The 13593-nt window shown below is 39.8% G+C and overlaps 1 protein-coding gene across 1 annotated transcript in view; it reads left to right on the top strand.

The window, feature by feature from the left end:
- Nucleotides 1–13593, top strand: part of LOC122810994 (signal-regulatory protein beta-1-like) — a 443272-nt gene that overhangs the window by 40974 nt on the left and 388705 nt on the right. The window contains exon 2 of the mRNA XM_044082508.1: nucleotides 8619–8924. Within this exon, the coding sequence (XP_043938443.1) occupies nucleotides 8619–8924 (306 nt within the window). The remainder of the gene's footprint in view (nucleotides 1–8618; nucleotides 8925–13593) is intronic.

Below are 13593 nucleotides of genomic sequence, written 5' to 3'. Positions count from 1 at the left end.
GATTACATTTGTCCAGTGGACATGTGTGTGAAAGGGACAGCTATGTATAGGGTGAGATTTTTTTGTGGGAACAGATTGCCTTTTTTTTAAGGTGAGAGTGGGATGTTATGGAGGGATAGTAGGTATATTTGGGGAGGTAGGTTGGGTAGGATAACAGACAAGACAGCATACAGAGGTGGTATATGACACATGTGGGGGGTAAACACCTTGGATGGGGAGGGGTGTTTGGAAGTCAGAAGCCCATGAGCCCCCTAGTGGAAACAGTGGGACTGAGGTCCCCACCCATGGGCAGTTACCACTGCACCTTCACGGCCCCGAAGGTGGCTGTGCTGGGAGCTGAGTAGGAGGGTCAGGCTGACCCTCTAGTTGTGCCATGTGGCCTTCAAGCTGGTGTAGCAGATCTCCAAACTCCCTACCATACCCTGGACCTGATGATGGGGGACTGTATCCTGTGTGCACCTGCTCCTGGAGGGGGAGCCCCATCCCCTGAGGTGATTCCACCCAAAGGTAGTGCAGGACCAGTAAACAAGGAGGTCCTGTCAAGGGTCCCAGTTGTGCTGGTGCCCGATGCCATGGCCAGATGAGATGGGAGAGGTAAGTCTGCTGGGACTAGCCTTCCCAAAAGTGCTATGGTGTTTCAATTTTAAAACATATGTGGGTTAGTAATAGTCAACACATTCCAGGATTAGATATAACAACATGCATAGATATTCCCATTAACCCAAAACAACAGGTATGGAACAGTTGCATAGCAAACAGAAGACATGCATATAGGGAACCACAGTGGCCATTCCAACTGCATGCAGGTACATTGATGGCAGCATGCCACCAATGTGTGAGTATTTCAACATAGCACATGCATAGGAACACATTTTAATATTTATCAAACAATATGACATATGTCCCAACAGTAGATTTAATTGTGTGCATATAGATTGAGTTGTGTATTTAGTTTATTGTTGCAGATATGGTGTGGGGGTGTCAATTAACAACTTCTATATCCCTGTAGTTCATATTTACTTTCCTAGTCAGTGCTGTGATCTGTACCTTGCAGGTATAATTAAACTACCTATGGCCTTAATTTGGACAGTGGTATGGATGTAGTCAACTATATACTTAAACTGTATTTTAACTGCAGTATACACCTCTTACCTGGTATACCTGTGGAGGTATTGTTTGTTAACACTACCTGACTGTTTTTACACATATTTCCAGATTCCAGGTTGATGTTATGCACATACCTCTCCATCTCTTATTGCACATACTCTGGACATGTCTTCATAACATGCAGGTGAAACTGGGACATATTTTGACTATTGCCCTCATAAACATTTGGTGAGTTGTACAATGACAGGTTTGTTTTCATAGACATTTTCTAAATATTTGCAGGCCTAACAGTCAGTTATATGACATTAAATGCTGCCTAAATTTCAGAGATTAGCATGCTGATATGCCAGGGGGACAGGGTAACAGCCAGCAGATATGGGCCAATTATCCAGACATTCCGGACATATCTGTACAGTTGAGGTGTATGATTCTGCATGCAGCTTACTACCACTCCCAGGATTCGAACCATGGTGTGTGTGCTAAAATAAAACAGTGTACATCACAGTGGATTGTGCTATTTAGAGATTGCTGCATATCTTTTCTCTGAATTCTGTCTATAAGTCTCCCATGGTTTTACAATCTGATCTTGTAATTACAACATTCTTATACAGGGTTTCCTAGACAGTTTTATTATGCAGCACTGTGTGGATGACAATGATGAGTAATACCTTATTAGTCAGAGATACTGCAACACTAACACTGCCATGCGATACCAGACTAAACAGTACCAGTCCAGGATTTCAATCTTTTATTTCTAGGCACAGTTTTCGTATCTGACAGACCTGTGGTGGGAATGTTTGTTAACACTACCTGAATGTTGTCACACATATTACCAGATACCACATCATTATTATGCACATACATCTCACTCTGTTACTGCACACACTCTGGTCATAGATTCACAACATGGGGGTGGAGTTGGACCATACTTTGCTTATTACTCTCATAACACTTTGGTGAGTTGCTAGAGTGACAGGTTTGTTCTTATGGATATATTTCTGACAGTTATGATGTCTGGCAATCAGTTGTATGTCATTATTTGCTGCTAAACATCTGAGATTATCCCACTGATTTGCCAGGAGGACAGGCTGACAGGGAAGGGACTTACAACAATTGTCTGTACTTTCTGACAATATCTATACAATTGTGGGGTATGATTCTACATAAAGCTTACTACCACTCCCAGGATTTGAACCATGGCTGTGTGTGCTAAAAATACAACACTTTACATCTCAGTTGAATGTGCTATTTGGATTACGTTGGCTATCTTTTTACTGTTTTCAAAGTCTCTCTCAGTTGTACAATATGACCTCTTGTGATTGCAACAGTCAAATACAGACATTCTTACATATTTTATTTATGTAGCACAGTGTGGGTAACAGTGCTTAATACAACAGTACTATTAAGAGGCTGCAATACTACATTACCATATGATACCAGAGTACACACAAGCACTCCAGCAGTTAGACCTTTATTGCCAAGCTGTTGACCTTTTATTTACATACAACTAATATGAGACTCTTCCTGCCATATTGTCTGGTTTATTCAGTACATGCCATACACAATACAGGTTTTATAATGGCAATTAACTTTCTACTACTTTTAGATTTATTTCTTATGACAGTACATGCAAGATTATTACTAACCTGCCTCACAATGCAACCTCTGCAGTCTACAGGCAGGGGGCTTTCCAGTTCACAGCCCGCTCATCTGCTACTGTCAAAGACATAAGAGGAATATTTACCCATAATCCATAATACACATGAGCTGGCAATTATTAAACAGGTAGTAGACTGATACTTACACATGGCTGGGACATCACCCGTCTGCCTAGTCTCTTGGATCCGCTGATCCAAGAACTCCTTCTTTCTCCGTTTCAGGTCAGCATAGTGATGCCTGACCTGCTCACCAGTTCAAGGGATGCTGGTGAGGTCATGGGCGAGACAGTCCCAGGCTTCCACTTTATATTGGGAACCCTGGTACTGGCCCTGCAGCAGTCTCTGGTCACCGTCTTTAACAAGGTGTCCTGCCATGACTTTGAGATGCAGCACTTGCAGAACCCTAAACAAAAAATTACTATGACCTGGATTAGATAAGGCATGATTAGCTAGGGCATTAGTTATAACCTGATTGCATATGTTTCCTAAATGCTCAATAATTCTTTCCCTCAGCTGGCATGTGGTCTTATCAACGTAAAAACCATTACAGGAACAGCATGTATCAAGATAAACTGAGTTCCTGCTCCTACATGTTGCCACAAATCTAGGTGTAAAAACACGTCTGGTGACAGGGTGTGTAAAACAGGGATCAGAAAAGGAAAGCCTCCAAGGAAGGACGGTCACCAGTGAGACAGAATGGTATGAAACCTTTTCTCAACAAGACTTAGTGTATATTTTATCGAATTATGCCCTAACAGCACTAACTAAAGTGGATTGGCTGAGTACTTTTTTAAAAATGTGATTTTTATTTTCATTTTGTATTTGGTCTGATAAAGCGGTAACCCCACGAAAGTGCTAACCTTTTTCCAGTAAACTGTTTGCTGTTTTACATATCTTCTGGACATTTATTTGTCTGGATCATAGTGGTTTGACTCACCTATACTTATTTCTGGATATGCTGATTTGTTTTGTGAGTCTCCTTTAGCAGTTGGGATAGCTTGCTTATATATATATATATATATATATATATATATATATATATATTTTTTTTTTTTTTTTTTCACTGAATTTTTGAAGAGCTACCAGCTGCACATAGCAGAATCTCTTGATGCGAATGCTGGAGGGATTTATACATCTACTGACATGGTATCTACTCAAATGAATACTATGAATCTAATGAAACCAACCGCCTACATAGACTACTTACTAACTAGCCTTAGGAAACATATGCAATCAGGTTATAACTAATGCCATAGCTAATCATTCCTTATCTAATCCAGGCCATAGTACTTTTTTGTTTAGGGTTCTGCAAGTGCTGCATCCCAGCAGAAGAAGAGGTGATTTTAACAACACTGTTAAATTGTGTGAACTAAAGTGGATTATCTCTATGAGGGCTTAAGAACCTCCAGGCCTTAATAGCAACACTTCCCTTAAACCTGCCTTATTAGGCAGAAAATGATGTAAGATGATTTTTGTCTTTTAATTGGTTCAGTTTTAATTGTTTCTTACTGATTGGCTGAGTACTTTTTTAAAAATATGATTTTTATTTTCATTTTATTTGGTCTGATGAAGCGGTAACCCTGCAAAAGCGCTAACCTTTTTCCAATAAACTGTTAGCTGTTTTACATATCTTCTGGACATTTATTTGGCTGGACCGTGGTGGTTTGACTCACTTATACTTATTTCTGGATTTGCTGCTTTGTTTTATGAGTCTCCTTTAGCAGTTGGGATAGCTTATATATATATTTTTCACTTTTAAGCAATTGTAAGCAGGTTTGCACAGGCTTGCATGATGGTAAGCAATGTTAACTTCTGGTTAAATATGCTTACAGAGAGTTAGCTTCAATATTGCTTAACCTGTGTGCGCATTAATTACCCTCGAGCAAACAGGCTTAAACCCGCTTACTACTGGTTACAAGTGCTTACTCCCACTTATTCCCGCACTAATTTAGACAGAAATGTAACATGGATCTTGGGAAGGAGGTGGATTTAGACACTCTATGGATTCATCATTCATTACACATTATACCTTCAATTCGTATCCCTGATTCATGTGTACATATATTGTATGGGGCACTTGTGTTTATCTGTGGATTTTACAACATTATTATAATGACACCTCACATCTGCATTTAATGCAGCACTCCAGTTCACAAATATAAGTTATTTAGTAGGTTATACAACAAAAAAAAATTGTTCATAAAGTGATTTGACATGGAAAGTGGAATTTACTACAGTGAGAATCGAACTGGGAATGAGTGCTCGCAAGGCGAACACTCTGACCACTACACTATTGCAGTACTGCTTCATTTGCTTGTATCTTGATATTTATCTTCTTGTGCCACGTAAGCTACAGTATGTCTAGCTAAGCAATGGGCAAACCCATGCACCTACGGTTAAATTTAATCTGTTTGATAAAAAACATTTTCTACTGCTATTTTCTCTTGGAAGGGACAGGTTTAACTTATTGCTGTGGATTCCTGCATGCATCTGCACATTTGGCAAACATCCTAGCAACCTCCCATACCTCTCAACCTCTTAATGCACATTATCTGTACAAAGCTTGACAACATGAGGTCCAACTATGGACATATTTTAATTATTGCTGTTATAAACTTGGGACAGTTGCTTGAGTAATAGGTTGGTTTTAATACAGGTTTTCTGATGGTTTTGGTGTATGACAGTCATATGTATGCCATTATTTCATGACTTAATTCCTGGCATCATCCCATGATTTCAGGGTACAACTGGGGTACAGGCTAACTGTATGGGCAGCAAATGTGTGGACATTATGCTATGATCTATACAGTTGGGAGGTATGCAACCTCCTGTGAGCATTCTCACTCATTGTTATTGCCAAATGGCACTTACTGAGTACAGGGGCATGTGGATTGTGAGAGCTCTGCTCTCAGACACACCCCCTTCACTCATCCACGCTCTGTGTCCATTTAGGAGCAGAAGCAGTGTGCCTTCATTACTATGCATGGCATGCTGCCCTGCTGATCCTAAATGATCGCTTCTGTGCAGGAATAAGTTATTCCTGCATGGAACCTTACTGAATCCCAAGGATTGTAATGATTTTCAAAAGCAGAATGATTCCTAAGTTTGACACTTATCCGGTGCCCAGACTTGATGAATCCATAGTGAAGGTAGACAAAGCAAGGTTTTGGCGATCTTATACATAAGTAATTGGTACTGCCAGTCTCTTTATCCTTAAAACGAAAGAAAAGACAACATTCTCCAACCCAAACGATATTTTTCATTGTACTGTCATGGCCTTTATAACTCACAGTGTCCATTATATTTTGAAAAGCTCAAGCATGAAGCAGCATGCCTTGATGATGTGGTAATTTATTTCAAAATTTGTAGTCATACAAATCTAAAATACAAGCTGTTCTCTATTCTTACATTCAGGGCCAGTCCCAGTTACTCTTGGTTTCACTAAACTATCTAAAGGTTACACCAGTGCATGAAAAGCAGGGTTAGAACCTGTATTATCATAGGAAACAGGGGCTGAGGAAGATCAAAGTTAAGTAAGGGGGGGTTAAAGAAGGCTGAAAGCAAACTTGACCATGGCATAAGAATATCTTAAGAATGATGTGGGTACTAACTCTTCATTAAGTTTGTGGAGGCATAGCTTCATTTTGGTAAATGAACATGCACCCCTGCAGTGGTTGTAGAAGCAACGGTCTGTTAATACCAAATGTTGTACATGGGCTTTGACACTACTGCCAGAATTTTTTTCACCATTTGACATAAACCTAGTAATAGCCATCATAATGCAGATTAGTTATCCTGGTCCCATAACCAACCTCGTTCTGAACAGAACTAAGGATGTGTTACTAGGAGAAATGGATCATTGTTGCACAGCAGTTGTTTTGATGTGCCAGAAATACTGTTCATTTCATTATAAAGGCTGTAATGTATACATATTGTAGGAACCTGGCAGCAGCATGCATACCTAATATAATATAATGATTTGTGCAAAAGACAGAAAATATGAATCACCTGAGAAATGTTGTTAAAAGAAAGTCTGGAAGCCTATATTGGCATACATATTTGTAGCTCATTGAAGAGGGATTTTTGCCCTAAAGTGGAGAGCATTGGAGGGTCAATCAAAAGGAAGCTGTGAGCATGTGGTGATCAAAGAAAAAAAAGTCATTTGAAATACGTATGGTATAACTAGCAAACTACATGCGAATGGATTTAAAGCAGAGTATCTTGAATTACTGAAGAGGTCTGATTTGCTCCTGTTAAGTGGCATTGATTTAAAGCAGAAGTGCAGGTTTGCATTATCTGAATTCTGAGCTGTGAGTAGGTTATACAAAAGTATGCTTGTCATTTTAAATTTCTTTTGGAATGTGAACATGCATTTAGGCTGACAAAAGTGTATCCAGTGTGTTATACCTGTTGCTATAAATGTCTATGTAAGAGAGAGAGAGAGAGAGAGAGAGAGAATGTGTGTGTGTGTGTCTATGTGTGTGTTTGTGTGTGTGTGTGTGTGTGTGTGTGTGTGTGTGTGAGTGTGTGTGTGTGTGTGTGTGTGTGTGTGTGTGTGTGTGTGTGTGTGTGTGTGTGCATGTGTTAGTTTATGTCTGTGTATGTGCATGTGTGTGTAATGCAGATACAGATATCTGTATAATCAGATAACATGTTTTCAGAAGGGGGTATACTAGAATTACTGGAAAAAAAACATGCAAAGAAGGAGTATATATAAAACCCCACACAGTGACTTGAAGTAAGAAATGAATGCCAAACCATGAGGATGTGAGGCAGAGATCTTACCGCTGACCACTCTGCTGCCCAGCTGACCGGGTAGTATGGTGCTGACAGACTAGAGGCCCCTCTCTTGCTTAGTGTTTTACATATTTTTTTTTTGGTAGATAGCATTGCAAGGAGGTGGACAACTACACCACCATATGTTATCCTAGCACTAAACCACCCTACCTGTTTCTTGTTTTGCAGAACAAAAGTTTTCTCCAGGTTATATAAAACATACAATGCCATGGAAATCCAGATGTAATCAGAGAGGCTACATATTGCAAAATATTCAAGAATCACATCTGGAAAGCTGAATAATGCTTACTATAACCTAGTACTTGTAAGCTGTTATTCAGTAGAATAGTATGATGTCATGGTCTTCTGTTACATCACACTTTTTCATGGTGGAGTTGGTGTTTTAAAACCAACATTGTATGAGAAAATGTAAGTGCATATCATGTTTGTAATGCTTTGTACTACTGCTACTCTACATGAAATCAAACTCTCAAGGAAAAGAAAGGAATATATTGTATAACTCATTTGTTTTCTAGTTTTACTTCCGAAAGGTGTCAACTATGCTGTTTTATATGACTGATTTTCTTTTTGGAGGTTAGAAAAGTTCAATGATTTTTGTTTCCATCTCAGATAAGGTGTTTCTTAATAGTGTAGGTTCTGCTTCTGTGACATCACACTGTGATATGATCTTTGCTTAAGGTTGAGTTAAGCAACTAGAGTTTGACATTCTGTAATGTGATTTTGTTAGAAATACCCCCTACCTTATTCTTGTCTGAATAATGCTATAAGGTAAACATTTATTTCTATGTGATCTGCTTGTTTATCACAACCATGTGTTATGTGTAAGATGGACAAAACTTTGCCTTGTGTATCTGGTTGTAATAAAATGATAATAATAAATACAGGTGTCTGCAAAGTCCATCTGTTTATGCTCTGTATTTAAAGAGTTAATACTTTAGTATATTATATTCTTTATTTCATGGGCACATTTGGCTGTCAGTCATGAATAACCTATTGTCAGTGACTTAACTATTTTTGTCTTTTTTTAATTAATATTTAACATCTCATTTCTTTAAGGAATGCCTTCTCTTCCATCAATTTCTGGACCAACAGCTCAAATAGTGCTTAATACCTATGTGATCTTAAGCTGTGCATCAGAAGGATTTTATCCACAAGATATCAATGTCACCTGGTTACAGCATGACAGGGAGCTTCAGGGTTCCACATCAGATATACATTTATATGGCCAAGAGAAGACATACCGAGTACTAAGTCACATCATTGTCCCAGCAAGAATAGACTCACCTGTTACCTGCAGAATTAATCATATAGCATTAGACCAACCTGTACATTCAACCTTTGAAATGAATAGTATTGTGAAAGGTAAGTTGTCTTTTGCTCTTTAATGTCATCTGTCAGAAAATAAAATCATAGCCTTAAAGATGTGGGTACATTGCTGATATAATTTGAAAGCTAGGTACTAAATCATTTTTGGAGGAATATGCCTTTATAGACTTTCTTTTAGTGGAACTGCAAATGAAGTATTGCTTTCATACAATCAGTTCCTAATCAATTGTGCTGTTTATAAATATATAATAATATATAAATAAATATGTGTACAAATTCAATTAAAAATGCACTTTTTATATGGAGCTTTAGATTTAATATTTTTATACAACACTAGTGTGCTAGCCCACCATATATGAATAAGGTTACAAGCTCCCAATGACCTTTATATTTCAGTCCTGACATTCACCTCCTCCATGTTACTTTTCATACTGTGACAAAACCACAACACTTAACTAGACAATACTCATAGATTACCACAGAAAAAGTATCTGTGTCTCATGGGTTTATCTGGTTAAAAGTAGTTTATAAAAATTAACATTAAGGCCTCTTGTGCATCTACAAATTTTTGTATAAATCAGAGACAGTATTGTCTTTACATATTAAGATGTTATCTGGAATGAACTCTGAGAAAGTTTATAGTAACATAAAAGCCACAGTGGTGCAGCGGTAGCACTGTTGCCTCACAGCAAGAGGTTCTCCTGTTCGATTCTCGTCTGGAGTGCCTTCTGTGTTGAGTCTGCATGTCCTCCCTATGGTCGAGTGGCGTTTGAAAGACAAAGGGGTTGGGAGGGTGGCCTAATGGTTAAGGTGTTTGCCTTACAAACACAAGGTGCAGGGTTTGAGTCTCACAAGGCATAATTGGCTAGGCTTACAATGGCTTGCAAGGGCAGTTGGCCTACTATGAACCTATGCATAAATGGACGTGCCTTCATTGAAGGTTGGGCATCGGGCTGGCAACTCAGCACTATAAAAATCTACTGCCAATCATTAGTGAACCAGAGTTCTGCTGTGGTGACCCCTAACTGGGAAAAGCTGAAAAGACAAATATGAAACAGGAGTGTAGGAATTATGCCTGTCAGTCAGGTTTTATATTATTTTAACAGTCTTTTCATTCATAAACCCAAATGGTAGATGTGTTAAAAAAACTGTTCTACTAAAATTATGGGACTGAGTGGGGAGGACTCTTAAAAGTGCTTATCAGTGTGTTTTCTTTGTGATAAGTGTTTTGAAGATAAACTAAATTAAGTATGTCAAAAGTGTGTTGAATTCATATCACACACCACTTATGATATGGTCTCAACATTAGACTCAACTCCCTTTTTCACATTTTGTACAAGAGGTTTGGATGTCACATCAGCAGTGACCATCACATAGGGCAAATGTTGACACCATCAAATGGCTTGTCCTTACATGGAAATATATGATGTTTTGTTGAACTTGTTGACCAAAGTATCTTTAGCTCTGAGTACACACTGTGGTGTCACAGCAAGGATCTGGCTGTAACACACAGGACCTCAATACTTGCTGGTGGAAGGAGAGTCTATCATGCATTTCCTCATTCAGTGTAATATAGATAACACAACCTTCATGGTAGTTTTTTTTTTCTTTCTGCTGAGGAACATAATACTTAAAGGAATACAGATAAATCTGATTGTGCCTCATTCATGTTAGTTCATGTATATATGGTTGGTTATAAAATGCTGCCAAAGAGTAATGTGTCTGTTTCACAAATAGGTTCATAGGTTCATAGGTTCATACTAGGCTATCTGCCCTGGGGCAATTTTAAGCCTAGCCCGATTCTGTATGGCTTACTCCACCCCTTGATTTGAGTATACTCTGCCCTTTTTAAGGTTTAGTTTACTGTGCCTCTGTCTAATAGTGACACGAGAGTAATCCCTGGGACAAACCTACGATCCCCCATCCACCTATCGAGATTCTTCTTGAAGAGATTCAGTGAGGTGCTCTGCCTCACATGAACTGGAATTCTATTCCAGAGCAAAGGGAGCCTCTGGGTTATAAACCTGTCCCTCCAGCAAGTTCTATTTATTTCTGTGCTGAGGTTCAAGTCCCTCGAGCGTGTGGCTCTAAGGGATTTAGATTTACTGAGGTGGAGCATGTCCATTAATTTTGGATTTGACATAGCTTTGTATGTCAGGCATAGATCGCCTCAAAGTAGGCGGTATGCAACTGAGTAGAGCTGGAGTTTTTTTAACCGAGCAGCATATGGCATCTGTATTATGATCCATTTATGAGAATGGTGGACAACACCTGCATTAAGGAAATGCACAGAATTCTCTTTATGTTTGCAGCAATTTTCTCAATATGACCTTGAATTTTTCATTCTATATACTATAAAGTAGATAATTTTCCTAAATGTTTACTGTTACAAGAAGTGTATTCTGAAAAAAATTGCAGAAAACTAACTTACACTATACATTTTGGTTTAATATTTTTTAAAGACTTTTTTAACCTCCACAATTAGAGTAAATAAATAAATTTGCAATCAAACAATAAATAAACTTATATATAATAAATAACATTGCTAATGCTACCTTCACCATTACCACAATTTTTTATCAGATTGTGCACATCTGCTGATGGAAATTTATAAGAAACATATTTTTCCATTTGGAAGATGGTCAAAGAAGTATTTTGTTGATGTTCTTCGTCTTCCATTGCTGCAGTCCTTACTATTGGGTATAGTCCGCATCCAGTCGGCCCGAATACCAGAGTATAAGGCTGACGTCGGTCAGGGCGCATTAGACTGACGTCAGCACGTCAGGGTACTAATGCGCATGACCGGCGTCATATCCTCAGTCTTTTTTGCCGCGAGATCCGATGCAGAAGCAGTTTTGCGAGTGCAGGTTGGCGTTCTGAAATATTTCCGAAACCGGAGTTTCAGACCGAATCAGAGTTGGCTAAGTACCCCGTTGGGGAACATTTTGGTTTTTTCTTGCCTCAGTATTTAACCGGATGTCAGAAAAAGTGTATAACTGTATTTCTTGTGGGAAACAAATACCTCATTGGGGTTACCATACATTGTGTATACCTTGTTTAGGGCCTGAGCACGACGTTGTTGGTTGCCGCTCTTGTGCTAGGTTTAACAAACGCACTATTGGGAGGAGGTTAGCTTGTGCCAGATTTGTGTTTGGGAAGCGTTGCACTTATAAAATGCCGTCGGATGCTCCGACGCCCGCTTCATCCAGGAAGCACAGGGATACAACGGCGAAGCCTAGGGTTGATGCACCGGCAGTCCCGGACGTCGGTTCTTTAGGTGGCTCAGTGGAGCCAGAGGTTTTCTCAGGCAGAAACTTTACTGTTACAGGATGTTCCCTCTCCGGAGGCAGGCCAGGCTGAGGGGGCTTCTCAGGTACCTATTCTTCCCTCTCTTCCCACAGTAGTTAGAGCCTCTCCTTCTGTTGCCAAAACTTCTTTTAGTGGTAGGCCAACTTCAGCTTTGGTAGGGGCTTCTCCTAGCCTTTCGGGTTCTGTACCTAAGAACCATCTGTTTACAATGGCAGAAGATTTGATTGCTATACTTAGAGGTTCTATGAGCCCTCCTGATAAGAGGCCTAGAGTGGAACCAGAGTTTGACAGTTTTGAACAGGGTTCAGGGGCTTCTGAGTCTTCTGCGGAAGATTTACAGGAGTATCCTCATTATTCTGATTCTGATGTGGATGATGCCACTCCTTCGGCTTCTCCTCCTGAGGATTTTTTTTTTTTTTTCATTTTCAGAGACTCTGCATTCCATGTGGGAGCACTTTACATGGGAAGACCTGGATTACTCTGATTCCAGGAAGAGGCTTAGGGAATTCTTGTTTTTACCCCAGCATAGGCCCTTAGCTACGCCTCCTGCTCCTGTTAAACCTGATAGGTACTATAGGGTGCCCGAAGCTCATAAGTATTTGTTTAAGAGTCCTAGGGCGGACCCAGAAATTGTTTCTCAGGGGCCTAAATGTGTTACGGCCTCTGTGGTTTAAAATCCTGTTCCCACTGACAGAGGCAAGGGTGTTAGATAGGTGGGGTAAAACAGTGTATACTTCTTCCACTCTAGCCATGAGAGCGTTGAATTGTCAGTTTCACATGCTGAAATTTCTGAATTATCTCCTTTTACAATTGAATTCTAAGGTGGATGCTTTGGCGGAAGGTATTGCTTGTACAGACTTGCTGGATTTAGTTTATGTGTCTGACCAAGTGGGCAAGCATTCTTTGCAATGTGGTTTTGATGCGGTGCAGGCCTCCTCGAGGGTGGCTGCCACTAGTTCTGTTCTTCGCAGGCATGCCTGGTTGAGGGATCAAAATTTGGCTGAGCATGATAAGACAAGAATTTTGGATGCTCCTTTACAGTCTGATGTGTGGTTTGGTTCACCTGTGGAAGCAGTTTTAAAGGATATGGAGGACACAGCTAAGTCTCTGCAAACTGTTAAACATTTTTTGCAGGTTCAGCCACCGAAGTTTGGTAGAAATTGGCCTGCTAAGGGGTGGACATATCCTGCTTATGATTCCCGGTCTAGGGGTAGGTCTAGACGTGGTAGGGGCAGGGCTCAAGGTTCTTTTTAGGCCTAGAACAGGGAGTTCACCTGCTCAGACTTCTAGTACGGGCAGGGGTCAGTCCTTTCGTAAACAGACCCATTGGCCTGCCTTTTCAGCTGCCAGTAGATTCTCGTCTGGCAGCTCCTTTTGTTGGACACCTGTCTCTTTT

The sequence above is a fragment of the Protopterus annectens genome, chromosome 9.part0 (genome assembly GCF_019279795.1).
Source record: "Protopterus annectens isolate FY-2018-M chromosome 9.part0, PAN1.0, whole genome shotgun sequence".
In the NCBI taxonomy this organism is placed as follows: Eukaryota; Metazoa; Chordata; order Ceratodontiformes; family Protopteridae; genus Protopterus; species Protopterus annectens.
The sequence above is the reverse complement of the archived record's forward strand: the minus strand, read 5'-3'. Positions and strand labels throughout refer to the sequence as shown.